General features: G+C 36.5%; 2 protein-coding genes and 1 pseudogene across 2 annotated transcripts; 1 reads left to right on the top strand and 2 right to left on the bottom strand.

Moving 5' to 3' along the window:
- The first annotated feature begins 515 nt into the window (after window positions 1-515).
- LOC103939291 (protein tesmin/TSO1-like CXC 2) lies at window positions 516-5,467 on the top strand. The gene is made up of 12 exons (XM_048580460.1): window positions 516-752; window positions 1,233-1,387; window positions 1,492-1,936; window positions 2,050-2,205; window positions 2,294-2,847; window positions 2,938-3,012; window positions 3,086-3,242; window positions 3,319-3,417; window positions 3,511-3,577; window positions 4,006-4,168; window positions 4,277-5,054; window positions 5,145-5,467. The coding sequence occupies exons 1-11, from the start codon at window positions 684-686 to the stop codon at window positions 5,025-5,027; spliced, it is 2,691 nt and encodes an 896-aa protein (XP_048436417.1). The 5' UTR covers window positions 516-683; the 3' UTR covers window positions 5,028-5,054; window positions 5,145-5,467.
- Window positions 5,468-10,907: 5,440 nt separating this feature from the next.
- On the bottom strand, window positions 10,908-15,228 carry LOC103939292 (annotated as a pseudogene).
- Window positions 15,229-21,215: 5,987 nt separating this feature from the next.
- LOC103939299 (ammonium transporter 2 member 5-like) lies at window positions 21,216-23,280 on the bottom strand. Its single transcript, XM_009349371.2, has 3 exons — window positions 22,669-23,280; window positions 21,965-22,250; window positions 21,216-21,763 (listed from the first exon to the last, which is right to left on the bottom strand). Exons 1-3 carry the CDS (start codon window positions 23,278-23,280, stop codon window positions 21,216-21,218), a joined length of 1,446 nt encoding a protein of 481 aa, XP_009347646.2.
- Window positions 23,281-24,001: the final 721 nt, after the last annotated feature.

The raw sequence follows: 24,001 nt of genomic DNA, 5'->3' as shown, positions 1-24,001 counted from the left end.
TCATCAAAAATAATTTTTCTCAATCAACATGTTTGTAGTTTAATTGGTTAGGGTTTTGTTCAACAATGGATGGTCAGAGGGGTTTTGATAGTTGAAAAATATAAATAATAAGTTAAAAGTGATTTGGGGTGCATATAGAAAATTTTATTGTTTTTTAACCTAAAAAGGTCAAAATTGTCATTGCATAGTAGGGTAAATAAGTTATTTGATATTAAATTTTAATGTGGGTTGCATTCAACATTTTATGAGATGCTAATAAAGCCTAATTATTTTTCTTAATAAATCACTAAGTCTTTTGTGATAATTTTATATACGGATATAAAGGACTCTTTATTAATAAAATTGATGTGTGTCAACTTGGAGCCGGCCCATACAATTTAGCGCTTGGAGCCGGCCCATTATTTAAAACAAGGGCCATTAAAACGAGCCCAAATCCGCATTAAATTACAATTCCCGCTTGGTTTTTAAAATCCCGCCGCTTCGCCCAAACGTCTCTCTTGTCTTCTCTTTTTAAGCCAAAAAAAGAAATTAAAAAAAAAAAAAAATGTAAAAACTCACATTTTCTCTGAGACTTTCACATTGTCTCACCCATCGGTTTCAGGAGAGAGAGGTTAGTAAAGTGGGAAAATGCAAAATGGAGAATTGTAGGGTTAGGGTTTCGATTAAGCTTACTGATTCACGCCATGGATTCACCTGAAATTCCCAAAATCATGTCCAACACATCACCTTCCTCAGATTCTCCTCCAGTTCAAGTAAATTTACTTTTCCTCAATTTTCAATGCCAATTTTCAATATTTCTTCTGTTTTAGATTAAGGATTTTTTACTTGGCTTATTTGTGCTAATTTGTAATCTGTAGGTAGATCTTTACAACTATTTTTACTTCCTTTTTTGTTGTGATTTTTGAATTAATTATTTTCTATTTTTGTGAAATGGGTGATATGGCGATGCGGGTTTTGTTTAACTTTTGTGGGTTGAGGTTGGTGGCATTGGTGCTTTGTAGGGGTAGGTCAAAGTTAGGGTTTTGGACTTTTGGAATTTGAGGGTTTAGTGGTGGTGAAGTTTAATTTGTGATGTCTCTCAATGTGCAACGCAATCGGGTTTCTGTGAGTAATCAATGATTAAATGTTGATTCAAGGCGTTTGGAGTATGTCATTTCTGCTCCTGAAATGAGCATTAGCTATATTGATAGGAAAATCTAATCTTTTATTCATATATGTTTTCTTCGATTCAGGAGTCACCAGTTTTCAGTTACATTAGCAATCTATCACCAATACAGCCTGTGAAGGCTTCACATGCAGCGCAAGGGTTCCCGGGACTTAGCTCTCCTCCTCTTGTGTTCACGTCACCACGTGTAAATACACTCCGAGAAACAAGTTTTTTGAAAAGGTCTGTTATACATTGAATTCTAGCTCCAAATGTTTTTTTTTTCTTTGGTTGTCTCTTTGTTGTTCTTGTATTTGCTCACTTGACAGTTTCATGATTTTCATCAGGCCTCAATACCCACAATTATCTAGTGCAGAAAAGCCTAAAGCACAAGATGAAGCCAAGAAATTTGTTGATGGTCCAGTTGATTCCAAGAAACATATTACCCAACTGAAGATGGGATCGATTACTGATACTCAGGACTGTGAAACCAACAGTTCCTCAGAGGGTGTTGATGAATACTTAGCCGATCCCATGGAGATGGACGGTACAAATTCTGCTCAATCAGTCAATCCATGTTTGAAAGAATCTAAAAATTCCTATAAATCTGAGGAACCATCAGAGCAGGCTACAGAGGACCTTCAAGGAAAGCAAACATTTGATGCAAAACCTGTGAAAATTAAAGAGCTTAGTCATGGTGCGTTGCCATCTTCCGAGCGCCCAAAGGTTGGATCCAGAATATCTGTCGATAATGCTTTCAATGGAGAGTATCACCATGGTTTGCATAATCAGGTAACTTCAGATTGTTGGCTTTACATTATAAAAGAAAAGAACTAGGACATTTGTTTACAAAGGATGTGATTGTTGGACACGTTCTTACACTTTATCCAACTTTTAAGTCACAGGGCTTCGGAGGTGAATACCAGGATGATTGTGATCATACCCGTCAATCTCCTCCTGGACGTTTGCAGATTGGTCAGGTGTATGAGGATTGTAGAGAGAACGTCGGTGGAACGTCTAAGGGAATGATCGGGAACATGATATTGCATGCTCCTAATAAGGTATGCCATTTCATCTGAGTTTTTTTGTTACTGTATCCCGCTAGAATATATTTAATTTCCTTGCATAATAAATGCAAGATTATTGTAGGTCAAAAATGACCAAGGTGGCATGCATAGACGTTGTCTTCAGTTTGAAGAGGCTCCTCCTTGTGCCACTGGAAAAAGAGACAGTTCTTCTAAAGAGAAAGTTAACAATTCAGAACCACCTGCCAGCACTGCAGAATTGGAGATTGTGAAAGTATCTTATGCAGCAACTTCCAAGAGACAGATGGGTGCTTCATTGCCACCTCTATATGGTGGAAGCTCTCCTTTAACTGTGCCCAAACCATCAGGTATTGGCTTGCACCTAAACAGCATAGTCAATGCTGTACCCGTTGTTCGTGGTGCAACAACAAGCATAAAATTAGCAGATCACTACATTGGTTTGCAAGTTATGAAATCATCAGCTGTTGTGAGCCACCTTTTATTGGAGAATGTGAGGGATGACACTGAAACTTCAATTGCTGCAAGTTCCTCCATCACCCAGTCTCCCCACACTGTGGAATTTGAGCATCATGGATCTCCACTTGAGGAGAGGAAATCTGATTCTCAGAATGTTGACAGTTATAAGGAGTTGAACCAATATAGTTCACAAAAGAAAAGGTCAGAGGCATGGTCTTTCATGTAGTGTGGTAGGATTCATTCATCATATAGGTTTGCAGTTTACATGTGTGTTTGTGTATGACCCTCCAGGAAAAGAACACCAAGCTCTAAAGATAGTGATGGGTGCAAGCGGTGCAACTGTAAGAAGACCAAGTGCTTGAAACTGTAAGTGTTCTACTTTTGGTATGATATTATAAGTGCATATTTGTTTGTCACATTTCAATACATTGCTTTGCAGTTATTGCGATTGTTTTGCTGCTGGAGTTTATTGTGCCGAAACTTGTGCTTGCCAAGGATGCTTTAATATACCCGATTATGAAGATACAGTTCTTGAGACTAGGCAACAAATTGAAGCCCGTAATCCATTTGCATTTGCTCCCAAGATTGTACAGCTTGTGAGTTTCCAACAAAATTCTGGTACTAAACCCTTTTCAACTTGGTGAACTTGATGATTGTATTTGCTTGTGACAGGAAGAAGAAATTCAGTTTACACCAGCCTCGGCAAGACACAAAAGGGGGTGCAATTGCAAAAAGTCAATGTGTCTGAAAAAATATTGTGAATGCTATCAGGTCTCGAATACTTATCTATATTTCCTTGTCACAGTGCTTGTTATCTTTTCCTTTTCAATTCATCCTAAATTTGTAAATCACTTCATCTTAAAGGCCAATGTTGGATGCTCCAGTGGATGTCGCTGTGATGGATGTAAAAATGTTTATGGCAGGAAGGGAGGTAAGGCTCTAAACCAAGAAAATGTGTTCCCACATCCGTGTGATAACATTTGTAGCTTTACTCATTGTACTATGGATAACAAAGAATATCCCGTTGATATTTATAGAATTATAACATATAGTCTAGTATGTTGTGTTGTCTACTTGTTGGAACGTGATTTGACAAGATCAATGGTCTTGATAGGCAATCCAGAAACAGAATGCAGAAAAATTGTGTTAGAATATTACATATTATATTATATTATTATATCTTACTTTTATCTAAGCATAATGCCTAAAAGAATGGGCTTGTGAAAGTAAACTACAAACAATTGTTGGGTGCTTTGCTGAAAGATATCTGGAAGAACTTCACATAAATATTTGTGTGCTAGAAAAATTTATCAGTTAATCTCTATTTGTCTTATTATGTACTTCAATCTCATTTTTTAGATTACGGTCCAATAGATCATGGTGTGACTAAAGACATGATTAGTGACAAAGCCGGCAAGGAAACATTTGATGAGAAGCTGGAAATGGTGGCAACAAAGAAAGATGCTTTGTCTATTGAGTTGTATGATTCACACAACCACACTTCATTGACGCCATCATTTCAGTAGCTCAGAGTAAGAAGTCATTGATTTTGAAGTCCCAGTTATCCTGAATTTCTATATCATAATGTGATCCTAGTTAATTTTAATTATTTATTTTCTTGTTTCTCTAGTCATGCAGATAATGTACCAAAATCCCCTTGCCTTATTACAAGTTACCTTCGATCACCTGAATCTGATCTTACCGTCATATCATCTTATGAAAAATCAACAATATCCTCTCTGAGAAATTCAGAGACCAGTGGAATTCTTCTGGAGACAAGTAAAGAATTATCAGATATGGGTTATTACTGCTGGCAGGAGGACTATGACAACATTGGAATAGCAGACACTTTTTCACCAAGACACGACGCTGCCCCAACTATATGCCATATTACTCCATTATCAGATCTTTGCTCAAAGGCCTCAGCTTCTTCCACATCATCAAGAAGTCATTGGAAAAATGCTTCACAAATTCAGCTACGCCCTGGAAGTCAGGGTCTGTCATCCAATAGTTCTCTTCGTTGGTGTAGTTCACCACTCACCCCAATGACTCGGTTAGGTGGAACGGAATGTTCTCAAGGTCTGGACTTTGACCATGGGCTTTCTGACATTATGCAAGAAGAAATGCCTGAGATACTGAAGGACATTTCTGCTACCAATAAGTCGGTGAAAGTAAGTTCCCCCAATAAGAAACGGGTTTCTCCACCCCACAACCACAATCATGAGCTTGGTGCAAGCTCTTCAGGGAGCTTGAGAAGTGGCCGCAAGTTCATATTGAAGGCTGTCCCTTCGTTCCCACCCCTTACCCCTTGTAGCAGTTCCAAAGGTAGTAATACCATTCAGAGCACTGGTAATCTTCACGATAAGGGTAGGAAGAAATGATTGACTGTGACACTGATGGAGTCCACGGTGAGTCCTCGTCATTCTACATCTTGCTATGCATATTATACTTCCGAAGTTGTCATCAAAATGCTTACCTTTACATGTTTCTTGTTTCAGTTTTTACTCCGGGGTGTCACTGTGGTAACTTCTCGCAATTGGAAGCAGAAGACGTTTGTATACATTGTTATGTAGGTTAAATTATTGTTACGTTCGAATGCAGAAATATCTTCAGATATCTTATATATTCGCCTCCCCCCTATTTTTGTGATGAGCGAATTCAATTGGGTATGTAAGTGTACCAAGAGGCTGCATTTCTCAAGGTTATTGCAGAAAATTGGAAACACAACATTGTCATCTTGTTTCTCATGATCTTAGTTTTCATTTATTTGTTGTTAAATTTCATTCCTCCTTGGTTAGAGGCAATGACTGATTTGTCCCAATTCTTGGTAATTTTTGTTTTCCTTTTTTATTTGTTGTAATTTCGAAAAATAAGTTTGAGACAATCTTATGGAATAATTTATACAATAAATATGACGTCATAATTCTAATTTAATTAGGAGTGTGATTGTAAATCTTAGTAGATTGTAATTAGAATTGTATACTAGGTCTAGCCTATTGGACGTTGTATTCCTTGTAGTGCAAGAAAGTTTGTTATGTTTAGTATAAATAAAAACACAAAATGATGAGAACATCAACATAGAAATTTCCCAACTCTCTTTTCACTCTCTCTGTGCCGCCCTTCTTATTCCCTCACAAAAAAAAAAAAAAGCTTACAACACGTTATCAGAAAGATGTGTTGTAGATTTGGACAAGGATCTTTCATAACCAAGTTTACACCCTCATCTATTTCATTAATCAAGCACCTTCTAAAACACAGTTTTAATTTCAATATTTTAATTAGCCTTGATAGCGGGAATATTCACCATGACGGATAAAGCCTAACTTTTTTTTAATGTCAATTGTTGTTCATATTTCTTCAATATTATGTTATATTATATTGTATTGCTATGATGAATTGATTGTGTGAAAACAAAAAAAAAAAAAAAAAAAAAAAAAAAAAGAAGCAAAATTAGGGTTTTGCGCAACCCTGGCCCGTGCGAGCCATGATAAAGTCGTTTGCGCCTCGCCGCCAAGTAGCAAAACCCCAAAACCCTGGATCGAAAACAGCACGGTTGTCGTCCCTGTCCTTCGATCCCCACAGCCCTCACCATCTCTGGTGAGCTCTGCGTCTTTTCCGACAATATGCATTCGTCCTTCAAACTCAAGAAGGTGTTTCCATGATGGAAACACTTTCCAGATTCTTGATGAATCTCAAAGGATGCTGAGCTTGGAACCCCTCTTTGACCTGCAGTCAAACCACCACGCCCGCAACTGTAGACCCCCTACCATCGTCTGCCACTTTGCAGACCTCCGATAACCTGCACGTCGTTGATTTCGAAGCCACCACCGTGAAATTCCCCCCTTCCCGCCTAAGATCACCGCGCTAGCAGCAACGCCATTGGATTTCCTGACGAAACCGCCACCCATCTTTGCTGTGTTGACGTCGCCCGAATCAAGACCCCATGGGTGTCCTCTGTTCGGCCTGTAATCTTGAACTCAGGAAAAAAAAAACACAAAATTAGATAAAAGCACTCCAATTCTACATCTTATTAATTAAACATACATTTGTGAGTTTTCAACTTTTTATTAAAACGCTTTGTACTTTGATTAAGCTGCTTTCATCTTTATCCATATCATTTTTTTAATTTCCAACTCATCATTTTAAGTAAATTTTAAAGGAAAAAAAAATGAAAATAAGAGTTATTTATATTGAAACTGATATCTAAAATCCCTAAATTTTTGGAAAGAAAATAAGTTTGAAATTTTTTATCAAGTCATTATCCCAATAATCAATTGTTAAGAATTTAATATAATTAATTTTCAGTACAAATTTTTAATATGAAAAATTCTCTCTTGGTCATAACGTATCACTAGATTGTATGTACCAAAGTTAAGTTAACACATTGTACCAATACCATGGTACATACTAAAACAAGAATAACATAACGTACCAAAATTAGTAATCTAATGTACCCAAATATTAATTCGTACCAAAACTAAGATTATATAATGTACCAATTATGTACCAAGTTATTGGTACGTTATGTTTAATAGGATGTTAGTTGTATTTTAAGAATTTTAATGATATTTTTTATTTGAGTAATGAAAAGTATCGTTTAAAATGAATTATGGGATAATATATCTCCTAGATTTTAGGATTTAGGTGATATTAATTTGTCATTTGATTGGTAAACCAAATATATGTAATTTTTGTTATTAAAATTTAGATAAGAATGTTTGATCAAAAGTCAAAAAGTAATGGATGTTAAATATAAGAATTTTAAAACTAAGCGCGTATATCAAAACACCCAAAAAAAAAAAACAATTCTTTTAGTAGCGCCAACCACTCCAATAATTTATTGGGCCTGCAACCCATCTTATATTTCAACCAAATATTTTATTCTTTTTTTTAGGCCGTGACGTATGTTTAATAGTCCTGTAGATTACTCACATTAGGGTCCCGAAGCCACCCAAATCCTCTACACTTGTTGTATTTTCTATATTGTATTTGCTTGTAGGTAGGCAATGAACTGGAAGTTCATTAAAATTGTACGCAAAGTTTCGAATGAGTACCATTGAAACTTGAGGTTTCATGAAACAATACACCAATGAAAACATGAAGTTTTTTATGCTAAAATTAAACCAAACATGTAAAATAGAACACCGAATGTTCTACCTTTTGTTCTATGGATATTTCTTTTTCCATAGTACTAACCACAAACCTTAACAAAAACTTTACCGCTTTGGAATCTTCGACAAAAACTAACTCAAATGGGTCCAAAATGTAAAGCTCCACCGTACTGCAAAGAGTCTTAAAGCTACCATCGAAGCTAAGGTAGAAAAACCAACTGGCGAAGCTAATAAAGCAACAACCATGATCTTCATTAGAAGGCATATGCATGAAGCACTGCAAACCGAGTACCTCGCTGAAGAGAATTCACGAGCTTGATGTTTTGCACTTACGCATATTTGGGTGCGCCGTTTATGTGCCAATAGAGCCACCACTACATACCAAAAAGGGTCTTAAAAAAATGGGAATCTATGTCATTTATGATTTGCCTTCCATTATTCACCACTTAGAGCCTTTAATAGATGGTTTACTGTTTACTTTACTAATTATCACTTTGATGAGATAGTCTTCTTGTCAATAAGGGGAGATAAGAACGTCACAAATTGTCATGGATGAACTCCACTATATCTCATCCCCGTGCAACACAGTTTGGAACGAAAGTGCGACATATTTAGATCTTTACACGTAGCTCGGAGCTTTGCCGGATGCGTTTATTAATCTAACGAAGGTGACAAGATTACATATACCAGCATCAAACACGCCTGCAAGGATAAACTTGTCTCACGTGTGTAGGAAACATTGTTGATGAGCTATCTCCGAATGACGGTTGGCCACACCTATAGTACAACCAGGTACATTAGCAGCTAGCTAATCTTCTGCCCTTACTTGAATGTGGTAGAACTATAGGTTCGAAAGATTCACAACCATAAGAATGATGAAACATAGCATAATCGAATCCTCCAGTCGCTAACTCATCCATTCCAACGGATGATGTTATTCTAGATTATAAAAATGTCTTTGAAGAGACAAATCTGCCTCCGAGAATAATGAGATTTCAGTCAATTATGCTAGCTTGGATGTAGTCTGGAATCGTAATGAGATGACAGTCGACGATATATTCGCATATGCAGTAGCTACTGATATCATGTTGCATGATGACATCGAACCTCGTTTCATTGATGTATGTCAACCAAGAACTGATCAGACTAGTAACAAGCAATTCAGGTCTAACTTCATTCCTTAGTGAAACATAAAGTGTTTGGGTCTATAGTTCATAGACCTCCAAATGTGAAGCCTTGGGTAACAAGTGGGTTTTTGTAAGGAACTGTAATGAGAAAAATGAAATAGTGTGATATAAGGCATGCCTCATGGCCCAAGGCTTCTCTCAACGTCTTGAGATTGATTATGAGGAGACTTATTCTCCCATAATGGATGTCCTTATGTTCCGCTTCCTTTTGAGTTTGGTAGTTTCCGAAAAACTAAATATGCAGCTTACGGACATGGTAACCGTGTATCTCTATGAGGATCCTGATACGGAAATCTATATGAAATTTTCTATATGACCAACATTGACTAGAACAAATAGTTCTAGACCACGAAACTACTTCTCCATTAGATTGAGGCGTTCACTCTATGGATTGAAACAATCAGAACGGATCCAGGATAACCTTCTGAATGAGTATTTGATTGGTCCGGGATATGTGAAGAGTGAAATATTTTTATCAAGAAGTTGCATTCTAGATTTGCAATAGTTGCCGTTTATTTCGATGACATGATTCTCATTGGAACTCCCGAAGAGCTTGAGAAAACTGCCTCGCACTTGAAGTCGAAATTTGAGATGAAAGACCTTGGAAAAACTCAATATTGTCTCGGCCTAGAGCTTGGGCATTGTTCAGATGGTATTCTGTTCCACCAATCGAACTACCGGTAGAAGGTGTTGTGTCGTTTTAATGAAGATAAAGCGAACCTTCGAGTACTCCTATGCTCTTTCGAATGCTAGATGCTAAACAAGACTTTTTCTACCCTAAAGACGGTGAGGAAGAGATTTTAATTCCGTATATGAGTGCAATTAACTTGTAAGCTCAATGTACTAGAACAAACATATCCTTCGCTAATAATTTTGTAGTAGGATGTAGCAACATGCCAACACTAGAATGGTGTTCAAGAGATCATTCATTACCTAGAATGTACTATGGATTTGGGCTTGTTCTATCCCTATTCATCCTCAAGTGGAGATGTCACCCCCTCAGTCCTCGAGTCGATCCTTGCCTTCTTACTGACGCATGTTATTTATCTAACTCATACAAGGCATGTTCTCAAACACGTTTTGCCTTTACCGTCAGAGACACAACAATATCTTGAAAAAGTCAACCAAGCTAACCTTAGTTGCGACTTCTTTTAACCATGCAGACTTTCTTCCATACTTGACGTCCCTACATTATGAGGACAACGCCGCTTGTATTGACCAGATTGAGGATACATCAAAGGAGACAACACCAAGAATATTGCGCCGAATTCTTATTTTCACATCAGTAGCAAGAGCATCAGAAGATTGAAGTCAAGCAGACTCATTTTTAAGACTACCTTGCTAATCTCTTGACAAAGTAATTGCTAAAGTCCACCCTTCATAAGCTTGTTCAAGGAATTAGCATGTGTAAATTTTCATATAACGTTTGTAGTTTTCATTGGGAGTGTTTTGTCAAATTCAGAGAGAGTATCCTGAAGTATACTCATTTAAACTTTGTATTCCTTGTAAAGCAAGGAAGCCTACTATATTTACAATAAATAAAGGCACAATATGGTGAGAAACATCACTATAGAAATTCCCCAACTTATTTCTCTTTTTTTTTCCATGTTATGCACCTTCTTCCTATTCCCTCACTAAAATAGGCTACATTAGATACTAAAAAAAGGTTGAAATTTGCTTTTGTATATTCACTTATGTACAGATTGGTGAGGACACTCCGTATTTGAAAAAGAATTGACATAGGATTTGGAGCTCAAGTGATTAAAGAAATATACTAATGAACCCGAGATCCTACGTTCCATTCATGCCGCTTGCATAAAAGAAACAAACATAAAAAAGAGAATTCGGTTGTGGGCCGGGAGTGCTAATCCAGGCTTTAAATCACAAAGGTCTTATGGATCTAGGAAATCCAACGGCTAATTCAGGCCTATAAACCAGATAAATAATTAAATAGATAAATAAATTCAAAAATGCATAAGAACCATTTCATTATCTAGCATTTTACATGCACCATTAAATTCTCAAAAGCTCAGAAATATATTCGTACTCACTTTATTACCAAAGCAACAAAATTTCGTCGATGCAGACAGACCCTCCATCTAGCTCCCATCCCCTACCCTAACCGAAGAACACCGATACAAAACTCGTAGCAACTGGGACTCGAGTACAAGAGTGAGCCTCCGTTAGGAAGTTATGTCGACGAAAAGAGAGTAACACAGAGAGAGAGAGAGAGAGAGAGAGAGATCATAAGGCAATAGTAGTTACAAGAAATGCCAGTACCATGTATATATACCCATGCCACCATCTATTCTAGTATGCCCCTTCTAATCCTCTTCTTTGTTTGTATTCCTTGTGCTATCTCGCCATTCACAGAGAGTTTTCACTACTAAGATCGGGACCCCTCAAGCCCCAAACTTGCAGTTAGCCAAGTACAAACGTCATCGGTCTCTCAGGGATTGTGTAGTGACCTAGCCTGCATTGCCAAACTAAGCACTCACGAAACTGATACTGAAAAGAACAAACCTATACAAATCGTTGATGATAGGCAGAATGACTTACCCGTTGTATTTTCTAAACACGAGGTTTCTAAATCCTGCTGAACTCAAGGTCTGCGCAGATTTCTCTCCGTGTGCATATGCAACCTCGTCATCACCTGCGATGAAGAATTAAGGCATCCGAGGGGGTTCCAATTGTAACAAAGCAAAACGAGCGAGCAACTGGAAACTTGCAAATTCTTCAATATTTACTTATGGGAAGGGGAGGTAGAGGAAGACCGGAAGAGAGACTATGCCAAAGAACTGAAGCTACACTACCAAATATGGGAAGAACGTGATTACCTAAGCCATGACATAGCAAAATGGGCAATGATGCTGCATGCCTTGCAGCCTCGTGCGACCTTTCCATCCGATTCCTCAAAGTTCTGCCATAAATTAAAAGAAGGATGAACTGATTGCTTCTTAACTAAATGTCAGTGCACACACGAAAGAAGTCGAACCTTGAACACGGAAGCCAGCCACTTAAACCAACAATTGCACTTAGGTTAATTGGGTACGGGTTTCCATTCCCATATTGCCCTAAAACACGGCACGTAGCAGAGTAGAGGGCAGTTGCAGCACCCATACTGAAGCCCCCAACACCAAGTTTTACTGTTCATGATAGTAAAAAGAACCATGAGTTATACAACGCATTTGCAACTCCAACCAGAAAAAATTACCTCAAGACACATCATTTTATAAGAATATCCAACAAACATCAGTAGTTATTCTCCTCATAGATCTTGTTGTAATAACTGCTAAAAAACCAACTTCCTCCGGTTCTAGTTCTTGGTTAACTATTACCATATTATTGATTGCATAAATCTCCCGAGAACAACCTTGAAACAATAAGGTTATCGATATTTCAGTAGCAGAGGTGAAGATCAAGTGAGCATGCAAATTAATTGGTAAAAATCAATCATGCATTGAACTTGTTCCATGGTGGAAACAAAATTTAATAAACTCGATAGGGAAATAAAAGAGATAATAGGGAGAACTGAGCAGTATAAACTTTTTCTCAGGTAAGTCATGATTCATTAGATATGTATGAACAAGAAGTCAAATAACTCTGCTATAGATCAGTTGATGATGGAATTTATAGAGAAATTTAACTATATTATTCTATATTTCAATTTTTAAGAAGAGAAAACAGCTTGAATCCAGAGGACAGTTTCCCAAAACCCCGAATTTTACATTTTGTTCTTTTAAGTCTACCAAGATATATCATCGGTCCAATTATCTTATGTTAAATCCTTTCACTGTACATGTTTCTAACAACTATAACTAGATACTAGAGTTTTAAGAGCTTTCCAGAGAAGAACTTACCATTAGCAGGCTCCGTTGACAAAAGGTTTGCGACATGCGCTGCTGAGGCATCTAACCCCTCGATATCATCAGGAGCATCTTCTGAAATCTCTCCCATGTCAAACCCTGTAATAAATCACCCCAACGCTTTAGAATATGTGTTAAACATACAATATTAAAAGAAATAAACTGCTATCCTCCTAGTTCATGGATAACTCGTTATTTTAGGCAATCAATGTCCATGCGATAAAAGCTCAATGCCAACCTACAACTTGATGGTGGGTTTCAGAAAGAAGATAAATACAGAAACTAAAACAATCAATCTTACAGGCAGTACAAGGAAATCCGCCAAATAGAGCCACAGGTCGAGAAGGAGCAGTAGGGCAAATCCACTTAATCTGTATAATAAGTTCAACAGAAACAGATAATAAATTCTATTAACCAAACTTGGCAGTATATTCTCTAATAAAAGAAGGTTGAAGGCTGCTGGTGATGAATGCTGCATAATGGTACAACGAAACTTTAAGTTACTACCCTTACATTAGGAAGAGGAAGGCTTTCCAAGAGCTGGGACCAGCTGCAAAACAAAGCACAAAGTGGGAAAATCCAGCTGAGTCACTACTCTCGCTAACCAAAATCGTCAAATGAGCAAAAAGGGAGTTGGAATAACATAATATTTTTGAGTCCAATAGCTGCGAAGGTTGGTGGCACACTTCGAGCTTGAAATCATTACAATACAACTTAAGAAGCACTTCTTAAAATCATACAAAATATAATTTAGGGAGCACAAACAACCAAATAGCATAAAACTAATCAATAATTGCAGAGTTCTGATGCTTTCCAATGTCTTAGCTCCAAATGGTTCCATCATCCTTCGTTAAAACAAATATTTGAAATTAATTAGTCCTGAATTATTAATTAGTATATTTCAACTTGATTAGCAGCTTAGAGGGCAACTAAGGTATTGAAAAAGTGGTCCCCTGTTCTAGGCATTGGTATATTCAAATACTTGATTCAAAACTTCTCCATCAGGACTTATAACGAAACGAAAAGGAAGAAAAAGGCAACTAATCACATTGTACTCGGGATTCAATTGGAAACAGAATCTTCTACAGAGTTCAAGGAATTAGTTAAATAACAGACTTTTCCCGATCAGGACAAAGACATTGACATTCTCCGATTTCCCCCACTTCGTCTTTTATGTCGAACAAACAAGTCCACCATCCTCTTACAAGCATATGCTCATTTAAAAGAAAAAGGAATCACACTCACACCAAGTGCATCATATAAAGGAAGGAATATCAGGTTCATACAGCTGACTATAAAACTCCAAATTCTTCATATCATAACTATTGATCCATGCACGTTTGCAATCCATGACGAGCTATAAATTAATCATGCATAGAACTTCAGTTCCACTGATGAGTTTGCATACATGGACTAAACACAAGGATAAATTGTACCACAGCACAAAGATCGTTTTCAAATCACAATAGAACATATGAGAGTCTGCAAAAGAATAGCATTAGTACCTTGAGCCCTTATCACCAAGGCCATGCAGCCAAACTATTGTTGCTTGATGTCTCCCTTTAGGCCTGATCACATGGGTCCTTCCGAACTCAAACGCCCTGCTAGCAGTTCTACTACCTGACATATTAAAACAGAAAATTCTCAAAACACAAAACCAGCAGCCCTAATGATCAAGATATCGGCAAGAACCAAGATAAATGATATAGACAAATGACAAAAAACTTCACTCCATATTCCATATAGACACCATCACAGGAAAATAACTAACCAGAACCAGCGTTGGAGCTATTGTAGCTCATCCTCGCCCCCAAAATACACACGAAATGCACAAAGCTATGCTGACTTCCTGCAATGGAGAAAAGCCAATGTTGGTCATATCTATTTATACCCATGAAAGGGGGTGAAAATGTAATAAAACCCTTGAATCTGCATAAAACGAGTTTAAACGGTAGTTCTAATAAACAATATCAGAGAGGGAAAGGCATCCAGAAAAGAAGAAAGGACAGGAAAAGCTAGGAGGCTTTATGGACACATAAATGCAGAAAATGAACTATCAAACTATCAAAGTCTTTGAGTTTGCAATGCTCATTGCTCCCAGAGATTGAAAGCAAAGAATCTAATGCTAGTGGACAGCAGGCAAAGTAAAGCACTTCCAACTACAGCAACCCAAGAATACAAAACCACAAATGGCATTTCTTTCTGAAATAAGAAAGAAAGTTTCATTTTTTTTTCTCCAAAATAAATTTAAAAAATGACATCTTGAAAGATACCCATTAAACAAAAATTGAAGTTTGAAATGTTTCACTTGTTGAATGAGGTGATGAAATTGCAGGTGCAGAAAAAGATCTGAGAAATATATATATATATATATATATATTGGTAATAAATATTGCAAGTGAGAAAGAGAAGTGGGGTTTAAGCTTTAATTTAGTACCAACCTGGTTCCCAAACTTTGCTTTTCTTTGCTTCTCACAACTCTCTCTCTCTCTCTCTCTCAGTCTCTATTCACATTCCTTTTCTTTTTGTTTGTTCACACGAAATCAATCATACCTCAAAAATACAATGTCTGAAAACTACTCATTTACTTTACAGGTTTTTGCCAAATGCCCAGACCAAAATGCCCTTCCCATGCCCCACTTGTTTTAAATTTACCAAAGTTTTCTTCTTTTTTGTAAGTTTTGCAAATATACTGCTAGAAAGATGAAAAAGCGACTGACTTTCACACTCATGTTTATCACCTTACATTTTCTCTTATTTCTATTCATACAGTGGAAAATACAAAAATTCCATATCAAAAAATTGAAATTCAATAGGACATGTATCAAGTGATTCTACTTCTACTTACACCGAGACTTTTTTATGATAAAATTTACACATTTCGTAATGTGTAGATGGTAAATGAAATTTAAAGATAATATTCGTGTAACGAGTCGTTTCCCAATTTCTTTAAAATCTAAACAAAGAGAAAAATAAGACTGCATACTCGAATAAGAGAACAACGCCAAGTTTGGTCAACCAGGACCAAGCCCAATGTGATAGTTCATGTTAATTTTCAAAAATAAAATTGGCATCCCTTCTATAATAATTTGATTATACTTGGTATTACATTTAATAATTCTACAATAAGGAAAGGGGTAGTGTTTTAATCCAACATGAAATAGATTGAAGAGGAAGATTCTAATCTAGAACGCAATGGATTGGTTTTTAAACCTTAATAAAGATGGTAGTGAGATGCTAAACCGTAAATCGGTAAATCCAATCTTTTTTCAAAACTTTAAACTCCACATACCTCAGTGGAGATTGGACATGCTTGCTTCCTGGATTTGGTCATTGAGCTGAACATGGTATCTTTCACTTTTTTTTTTTTTTTTAATAAACGATATTATCTACACTAAGAAGATAAGTGTGTGCACTAAGCTTCACAATGAACTAGTAATAATGTGGTTCAAATTCACCTTTAGCAAGAATCGAACCTAAGATCTGTTCCTTATAAGTAGAGAAAAATATTATTAGATCGTGGTGCTAATAACTCAATGACTTAAAACATAAATAAGTGCAAATTCAGCAATAAGTACTTTATGAACTATAGAATAATGCTTGGAACTTTGGATGAGGGGTTTCCAAGTATCAAGAGATTTAGGTTAAATTAGTTAAATACATTACAAAATATTAGATAAAGACATTAAAAATGCACTACATAAACATCACAAATCTACAAAACAAAGAATTTTCAAATGACTCCTTACAAGAAGTCATGTACGAATCCGAAAGTATTTAAAACTCCCTCCACATACATTGCTTGGGGTAGACATCTCAATTCAAATCTCTGTCTTCCATTTTTTTTATTAAGATTCTTCATCTTTTCTGCCTTTTCTTTTTTGTGTGTAAATTCACCTAGTATCCTTGGGTTTGTTCCACAGATGGCATACTTGTTTACCGCAAGAAAAATTGGCACTCCATCTGTCGCAATATAGGTGATGCCAACTCTCACACATTTGTGAAGATGCTCGTCTAAAGTAGGTAGCTTGGCATTATAAAACGCGTTCCAATTACTAACATATTTCATCATGCTACTTGTGCTAAACCGCATGACCATGCATTTTATTTTTCTTGATATCCAGTACCAAAATCGATCAAACATTACCTATAATTCTTACATTGGTATTTCCATGTTGGTTTGCTAAGCTCCAACTTTCTCGTGGTTACATTGAAAGCCATTTAGGGACCAAAATGGTCCTAGGCTTACCTTGACATTTTCTTCACACAAGAAAAAAAAAAAAATTATGCCTCTGATTTTCAAAGATTTTTCAGGATATTAGGGCCCCAACCAAAATGTTTTCCTTATTTCTTTCATTAGGTTCGATTTAAGGTTGGAGGTTGTTATGGAGTTAATCGGCACCATTGTGAGTTTTGGAGGACTCAGGTGATCAGAAGAAGGAGAGATAGAAAGTAGGTGAGAGACCTTCTTTCATTCTTCCGCTTAAAAGGACTTTTATTTTGAATTTGAATTGTGATGCTAGGCATGGGAGTTGAATTGAGGAAAAGGATGACACGAACGACGTCATACCAAATCCAAATGATGATGGTCAGTAGCTCAAGACACGACATATCTTTATTTTTTTTAAATCAGAGAAGCATTTTAGGCTGAGACTTTTGGACCTCTCCTAATTTAAAATTCTCGCTCCTCCCCTAACTCAGTTACTGATCTCACCTACTCTCCCTCGCCACTTGGGTTAACCCAGGCATATTTTCTTAAACGTTGAAAATGAAATAAAGTGGGTTTGTTTGCTAAGATGGAACAAACATTGGTGGCTTTTCCAAATTAGCGTCTTAGGTGTGATGTATATGTCTTCATCATCCAGCTAAATTTACATGTCTATTAGGAATTTAGGACGAAAGAAAGTCCTAAAGTTTTAGTGCTTTGTTTTATGTGACTTTTAGGTTGTCCCTTTTAAGTTGTCAACTATCACACCTATTCAAAGCAGAATCATAGTTATTGTATTTGTGCAAGAAACTTTGGTTTGCACACAGAAGTGAAACTCGTAATCTTCTTTGCCTTTGGAATAAGGGAGTTTTAATAAAAAGTTCACGGTACTATTCACTTTAACGAAAAATCACATTTTTACATTAAAAAGTTAATATTGATACTATTTACTTTACCCTTTATTTTGTCTTTATCATTAAAACTCAAAGTTTTCAAGTCTTTTTTATTAGTTTTCCTTTGAAATAATCATGGGATGGGACTTTCTAGCCTTATTTAACGTATAAATCACATATTCTCATCCATCAAAGTGGAGATCTAAGTGTTACGAAATCATACGGTAAAGATGAATATGATTTGTCCATAGTATTCTGATTGGTTTTTTTTTTTATTCCTTTTGTACTGTGATGCCAATTTAAAAGCATAATATGATTGTTGATAGTTTGGCATCAAAGTCTAAACAATTCAATATTGTAACAAAAATACCAAATTAATGCCTAAGATTGGCTCAAAATGGAGACTAGACTAAAGTTAATGATCCTTAAGGAATAATTTTTCGCGTTGTCGGGAATTTTCTGAATTTTTTTATGATTTACACATTCCAAGTGTTCTCCACTCTGCAGGTTCCAAGGCCTTGCTAATTATTTTGGTTTCTTTTATAATATTTAGGTTTCAAATTCATCTGCTAAATGCTAGGTTGTGACAGCTATCATGTATATGTAAGGCTTTTTAATCATTTTGATCCCTAAGATTTACATAACTCCTCACTTTGGTCTCTGAGATTTGAAATCAATAGAAGTGATCCCTAAGATTGTCCACCATCAATCATTTTGGTCTTTACGTAAAAAAATTATGTTAAATAAAGATCAAAATGACAAAAATATCATTAATCTAATAAACAATAGGTCAAATGATTTGACAAAAATTGAGGGAATTTTTGTCATTATATGCTTATTTAATAGAGATTTTCACGGAATGACCAAAATGATTGATAGTGAACAAATTTAGGGTACAATTCTATTGATTTTAAATCTCTAAGACCAAAGTGAAGAGTTATGCAAATCTCAGAAATCATTTTAGCTAAAAAGCCTATTATATATATAGAAGCAAGTTTCAATGTGGTTTGTTGCATGTGGTCCAACATCCTAATTGATCGCGTGTTGAGTTTCTACACATGCGTCGTATTTTTGAAACTGTACCTTCTTCTAAACTATTGTAATAGTTTCAAACCTTCCCCATCCCCTTAATAAAAATTAATTTGAAAAAAAATGTGGTTTGTTGAATAGGTTCCCTAGGTACTCTTGTCTTGTGAGATAAGGCTTCAAATGTTTTCAGTACAAAACCAACTCTATGTTTTATGAAGTAAGATTATCTCCTCTCATATTCACATGTCATGAGTAAGTTGGTGTTCAGTGTACCTGTTGAAAACCTTAAGAACTTTTTTTTTCTTTTCTCACCTCTCAATATATACTATTAGATTGCGTCCGACCACCCGATCGATGAAGACTCGAACCTAACCACCCGGGATGACGGAGACTTTATTCAACGTCTTGGTAAGAATCCCCTGTTTTCAACACCATGGATATCAGAAAGTGAAGAAGTCAAATCTTCTCTCACCGGGAAAAAATTCTACTCTAAGAATCTTGCTCTTGGAGTTACGAGCTTAGCCCCTCTTGTCTTACATTTTGCTTTTTGTCTTATTATTTTTATAAAAAAATCAATATAAATGTTGACGTAGCTTAACTCTAACCGTTGAAATATGAGAGAAGGAAAGAGAAGAGAAATTAGGAGGTGAGATAATCATACTCCATGTTTTATAGCGAGGGGCTGTGCTGCTGGGCCTGGTGGGGCGAAGTAATCCCTCATGAGTCATGAGCAGCTCGGCATATTGTTTCGTTTGTTTATTTTTGGAGACTCGGCAGTGCTGTGAACTTGGTTGGGTCACCTAACTTGGGTGGCTGGATTGGAAGACGAGCTCTAATATTTTGGCATGGAAAGGGATCCTCTTCAGATCCCTTCCTCCTAATCCACCAAATTAAAGAATCTATGTCATTGAAATTTGATTCAACATGCACAGATTTCCTGATTTGATGGATTAGGAGGAAAGGATCCGGAAATGATCCCTTTCCTTTTGGCATTGCGCCAAAGAAACCATATTTTCCTCACGATCTTGGATCCTTTTGTTTAGCAACCTGTCCATCGTAGAAATATAGGAGGAGAAATATTGAAGTGATGGGTTTTCAAGTGTACAAATGAGTTGGTTAGATTTGGAATAAGATGAGATAAAATTTAAAGAATCTTATCAGAAATTAAGAAAAAAAGTTTTTAAAATAATTTTATAAATTTTAAGATCTAGATAAGAAATCGTATAAAAGAGAAGCCGTGGCTTTATATGATGCTCCAGTACTACAGCATAAGATGAGATAAGATTTTTATGAGAAATAAGTTTATAATATATTAATTAATAAATTTAAATTCTATCAATAGTGTCATTCTCGGACATAGTTTTAGTATTGTAAGCTTGATGCATATTGTTGGTTCGTTATCTAATAATCTCAACTTTTGAATCTAGTTCTTACTTAACAAGATTTCAGAGCCTCCTTTGCAAGGAGTCCTGAGTTTGATTTTCGTTCCCCACTTCTTTGTTGGTTCATAGAAAATACATATATGATGGGGTTACACCTCACCATTTGCATATGCTTTGATAGTAACCTTGTTATTTTTGGTTTTTACTTTCCAATTTACTGGTCTAGTTTTGGTTCTTTCCAAGTATTTTCCACTTTGGTTATAGATTATTGAAGTTTAATGTGGTGTGAGAGCCTCATAACTAATTCCCGTTTTAAAAAAAAATGGAGATCCATTACCTTAAAGCCCTCCTATATACATCACATATATTCATGGGATTAGCTTGTCATCATCATTTCCTTTTTTATTGTTGAGATGAAGGTAAAAATTGAAATTAAATAATCAATTTCAATGAGTCATCATATACCTTGATATTTCAACTTAACTTCACGAGTCTTTTCAATATATGAATATTTTTAGCACATTTTCGTATCAAATATTTTTTTGTTTTAAGGAAAAAAAAAGAAAAAAAGAAAGATGATTATGATGGCTGTGGTGTTGACAGTGGTGTTATTGCAAATAGTTTATGAACAGCGGTGGAAACTAAGATGTAATTGCTATATTTTTGAGATTTTTTTTTGTATGCTCCACGATACTTTGAGATTTTTTTGGCCATTAGATTCTTACACTAACCAAGATGAAGCATAATCGAAAATGTGATATATTGATTTTATTGAAAATTTCTCTGAGAAATCAGAATCTGAAAATGTCTATAGGACAGATAAAATTCAACATTACAAAGCTCTTATCCTTCAAGATTCTGTTGAGCAACTTGTAGCATTAAAATCTATGAATTTTAAACCATTTCAATTTGTCGAGCAGCTTTTCTGCTTTTGGCAGCTGATGATTCAATATCATATCCTCCAGACTTTGAATTTCCAAGCTTTTCACCTTGTCCCCAGATAGCATAAGCTTCTTCGCCATGAGCTGCTTCATCACCAATCTCCATATCCTCCGTGGACATTCGCAGCGGCATGATGGATTGTATCACAAGACATATAATGCTTGTGACCACAACATTTAGTGTAACAACATAAAAGATCCCGAGAAGTTGGATTCCCACTTGACGAAAGCCGGTGCTGACATCTCCCATATGGAAACCGTAGAATAAGCCAACGTACTGTCCATATTTGGTATAGAACAAGAAGCTAAGCCGTGGGTGGGCAAAGAGACCGGTGAGGATTCCACCAAGGGCACCTGCAATGGCATGAGTGTGGAAGACAGCCATTGTGTCGTCAACTTTCTGAAGGAGCAAAGATCTCTTGTGAACAACCATCATGGTAAACCAAGGGATTGAGCCCGAAAATATCCCCATTATTATTGCTGCCCATCCTTGCACAACACCTATATATATGAGTTTGAAAATGCATCAATGGCTATTAGCATCTGGTACTGAAATTTGATACTTAAAATCTCAAACCGGAATTTGAAAAAAATTGAGTAGATGTGAGATTTTATCAGGGCGTTGTGCCTCTTAAAGACAAGATGTCCCGCATCGAGCATTCATATGAAGGATGTGCAGAACTGTAGATTTTGTGAACTTACCAGCAGCAGGGGTGATGCAAACTAAGCCAGTGATCATTCCCTGAACTGCCCCGATGACCGAAGGTTTACGGAAGAAAGTGATGTCAAGCAAGAGCCAAGTGAGCAAACTGGTAGCAGTGCAGATGTGAGTGTTCAGCACAGCCAAGGAGGCATCAACGCTGACCACATAAGGGTCTCCTCCATTAAACCCTGTCCAGCCCATCCAGAGAAGTCCTGCACCAGTCAACATAAGAAGAATGTTGTTGGGTGGAAACCTTTCCCTGTCTTTGTTTGAACGAGGACCAACCTGCATCGCGTATTAGATCCCGAATCAAATCATACTTCTCAATAAGTTTCTGGTTTTGAGACGTATTGCAAAAATGTTTGAAAAGAGGGAGACTTCAAAGGGTTGTAGAGAAGGTCATTTTTGCTACAAAATGTGCTCCACATAAAAGTTTAGCAATTGAAAACATACTTGGTGTAACTATTAATGTTAGTGAGGAACACTTGAAGAATCGAACTACATAAAGAAAACAAGAAACTCGCCGATCAACTGTTAATGTTCGATGCAATAATATTCGAGTCCAATGACAGTTTAGTCCATTTTCAACATCAAAACGTTGCTTATTGTTTCTTCCATGAAGAAAGAGATTTCCGAGGGACATATTGGTGAAGAACTCGGAAAAAGAATGAACAAAATAGAATGAGAGAGAAGGGTTTTCTACCCAGAAGGCAGCTGTGAACCCAGCAGCACCAGAAGAAAGGTGGATTACGTACCCACCAGAATAATCAATGATTCCTTTCTTGGCCAGAAATCCATCAGGGCTCCAAATACTAAAAGCTGCAATGGTGTATGAAAAAGTTAGCCACAAAGGCACAAACAACATCCAAGCATAAAAGTTCATCCTTCCCAAAAGTGCTCCAGCAATTAGAATCAAAGTAATTGCTGCAAACACAAATTGGAAATAAACCATTGTGGCATTTGGCAATTTCCCACTAAATGCAGGGTCCAAGAGATACTGCTGGTTCAGTGCCACGTTAGGTTTCCCCCAAAATGGAATATTCTTGATTAGGGCATCCCCAAATGACATATGGTATCCCCACCCAACCCAACAAACAAGAACACAAGCAAAAGCATAGAATCCCATGAAAGCCGAGTTCACAGCCCATTTCTTCTTCACTGCGCCACCGTATAGGATCATGAGCCCCGGGATACTCTGGAGGCCGACCAAAGTCGCGGCTGTCAACTGCCACGCGTTGTCGCCTTTGTTCATCCATGCCGGACTGGCCTCATCTGGTATGAGGTTACTAGGAAAAGGAACTGTGGCGTTGCTCATTTTGTTTCCTTATCACAATCCCAAGAAAATATGTGACGCTAAAGCATTACAAAAGAGTGCTTGAGATTAAGCAGTTCTGGGAACTTGTGGAGTTAGCACCAAGTAGTTCTTTTGTTATATAGAAGATTAGGGTTTTGATTCTCACGAATAGCTGTCACTGTGATGTATAATTTTTGGTGTTATTTGATTGATTTGTGTTGTTGTTAAACAATGTGTTTTTCTATGTCTTAATTAGTTGCCCAACTGCTACGTGTAGTTTTGGACATTTGGCGGGCACTCCAACCGCTTCAACGGTATTTCCAAAGATAACCCTCAGCCGTTTCTCTGTCCCCCAAAGAGAGATGAAAAAAGTTTAAATATTGGTTAATGGAGTATTAATTAGAAGGAAGAGTCGACGTTGATCAAAACTCATTTCTTAATATATCGTTGAAGTCTGATTATTATGTCGTTAATTTTTTACATTGTATCATTGATTTTTAATTAACATATTGTTGATAATTGATTTAATTAGTTCAACAATTAAAATTTAATTTCTATTCATTTTAGTCGATTTCTAGTGAAAATGGTAATTTTGTTTTTGACAGGAGGACATGGGGAGCTCCGACTAGTGTTTGTATTACATAAAACCATTTGTGCATGATATACTTTATGTGACTAAATAAGACTAGAAGACCAGCAATATTAAGTTCTAAAATACCAAAGGTATCATCAACAATCAAGA

This window comes from the organism of the source record quoted next, unplaced genomic scaffold (assembly GCF_019419815.1).
Source record: "Pyrus x bretschneideri cultivar Hongxiangsu unplaced genomic scaffold, Pyrus_bretschneideri_v1 Contig15, whole genome shotgun sequence".
NCBI lineage: Eukaryota > Viridiplantae > Streptophyta > Magnoliopsida > Rosales > Rosaceae > Pyrus > Pyrus x bretschneideri.
This window is presented reverse-complemented; position numbering and strand designations above follow the sequence as displayed.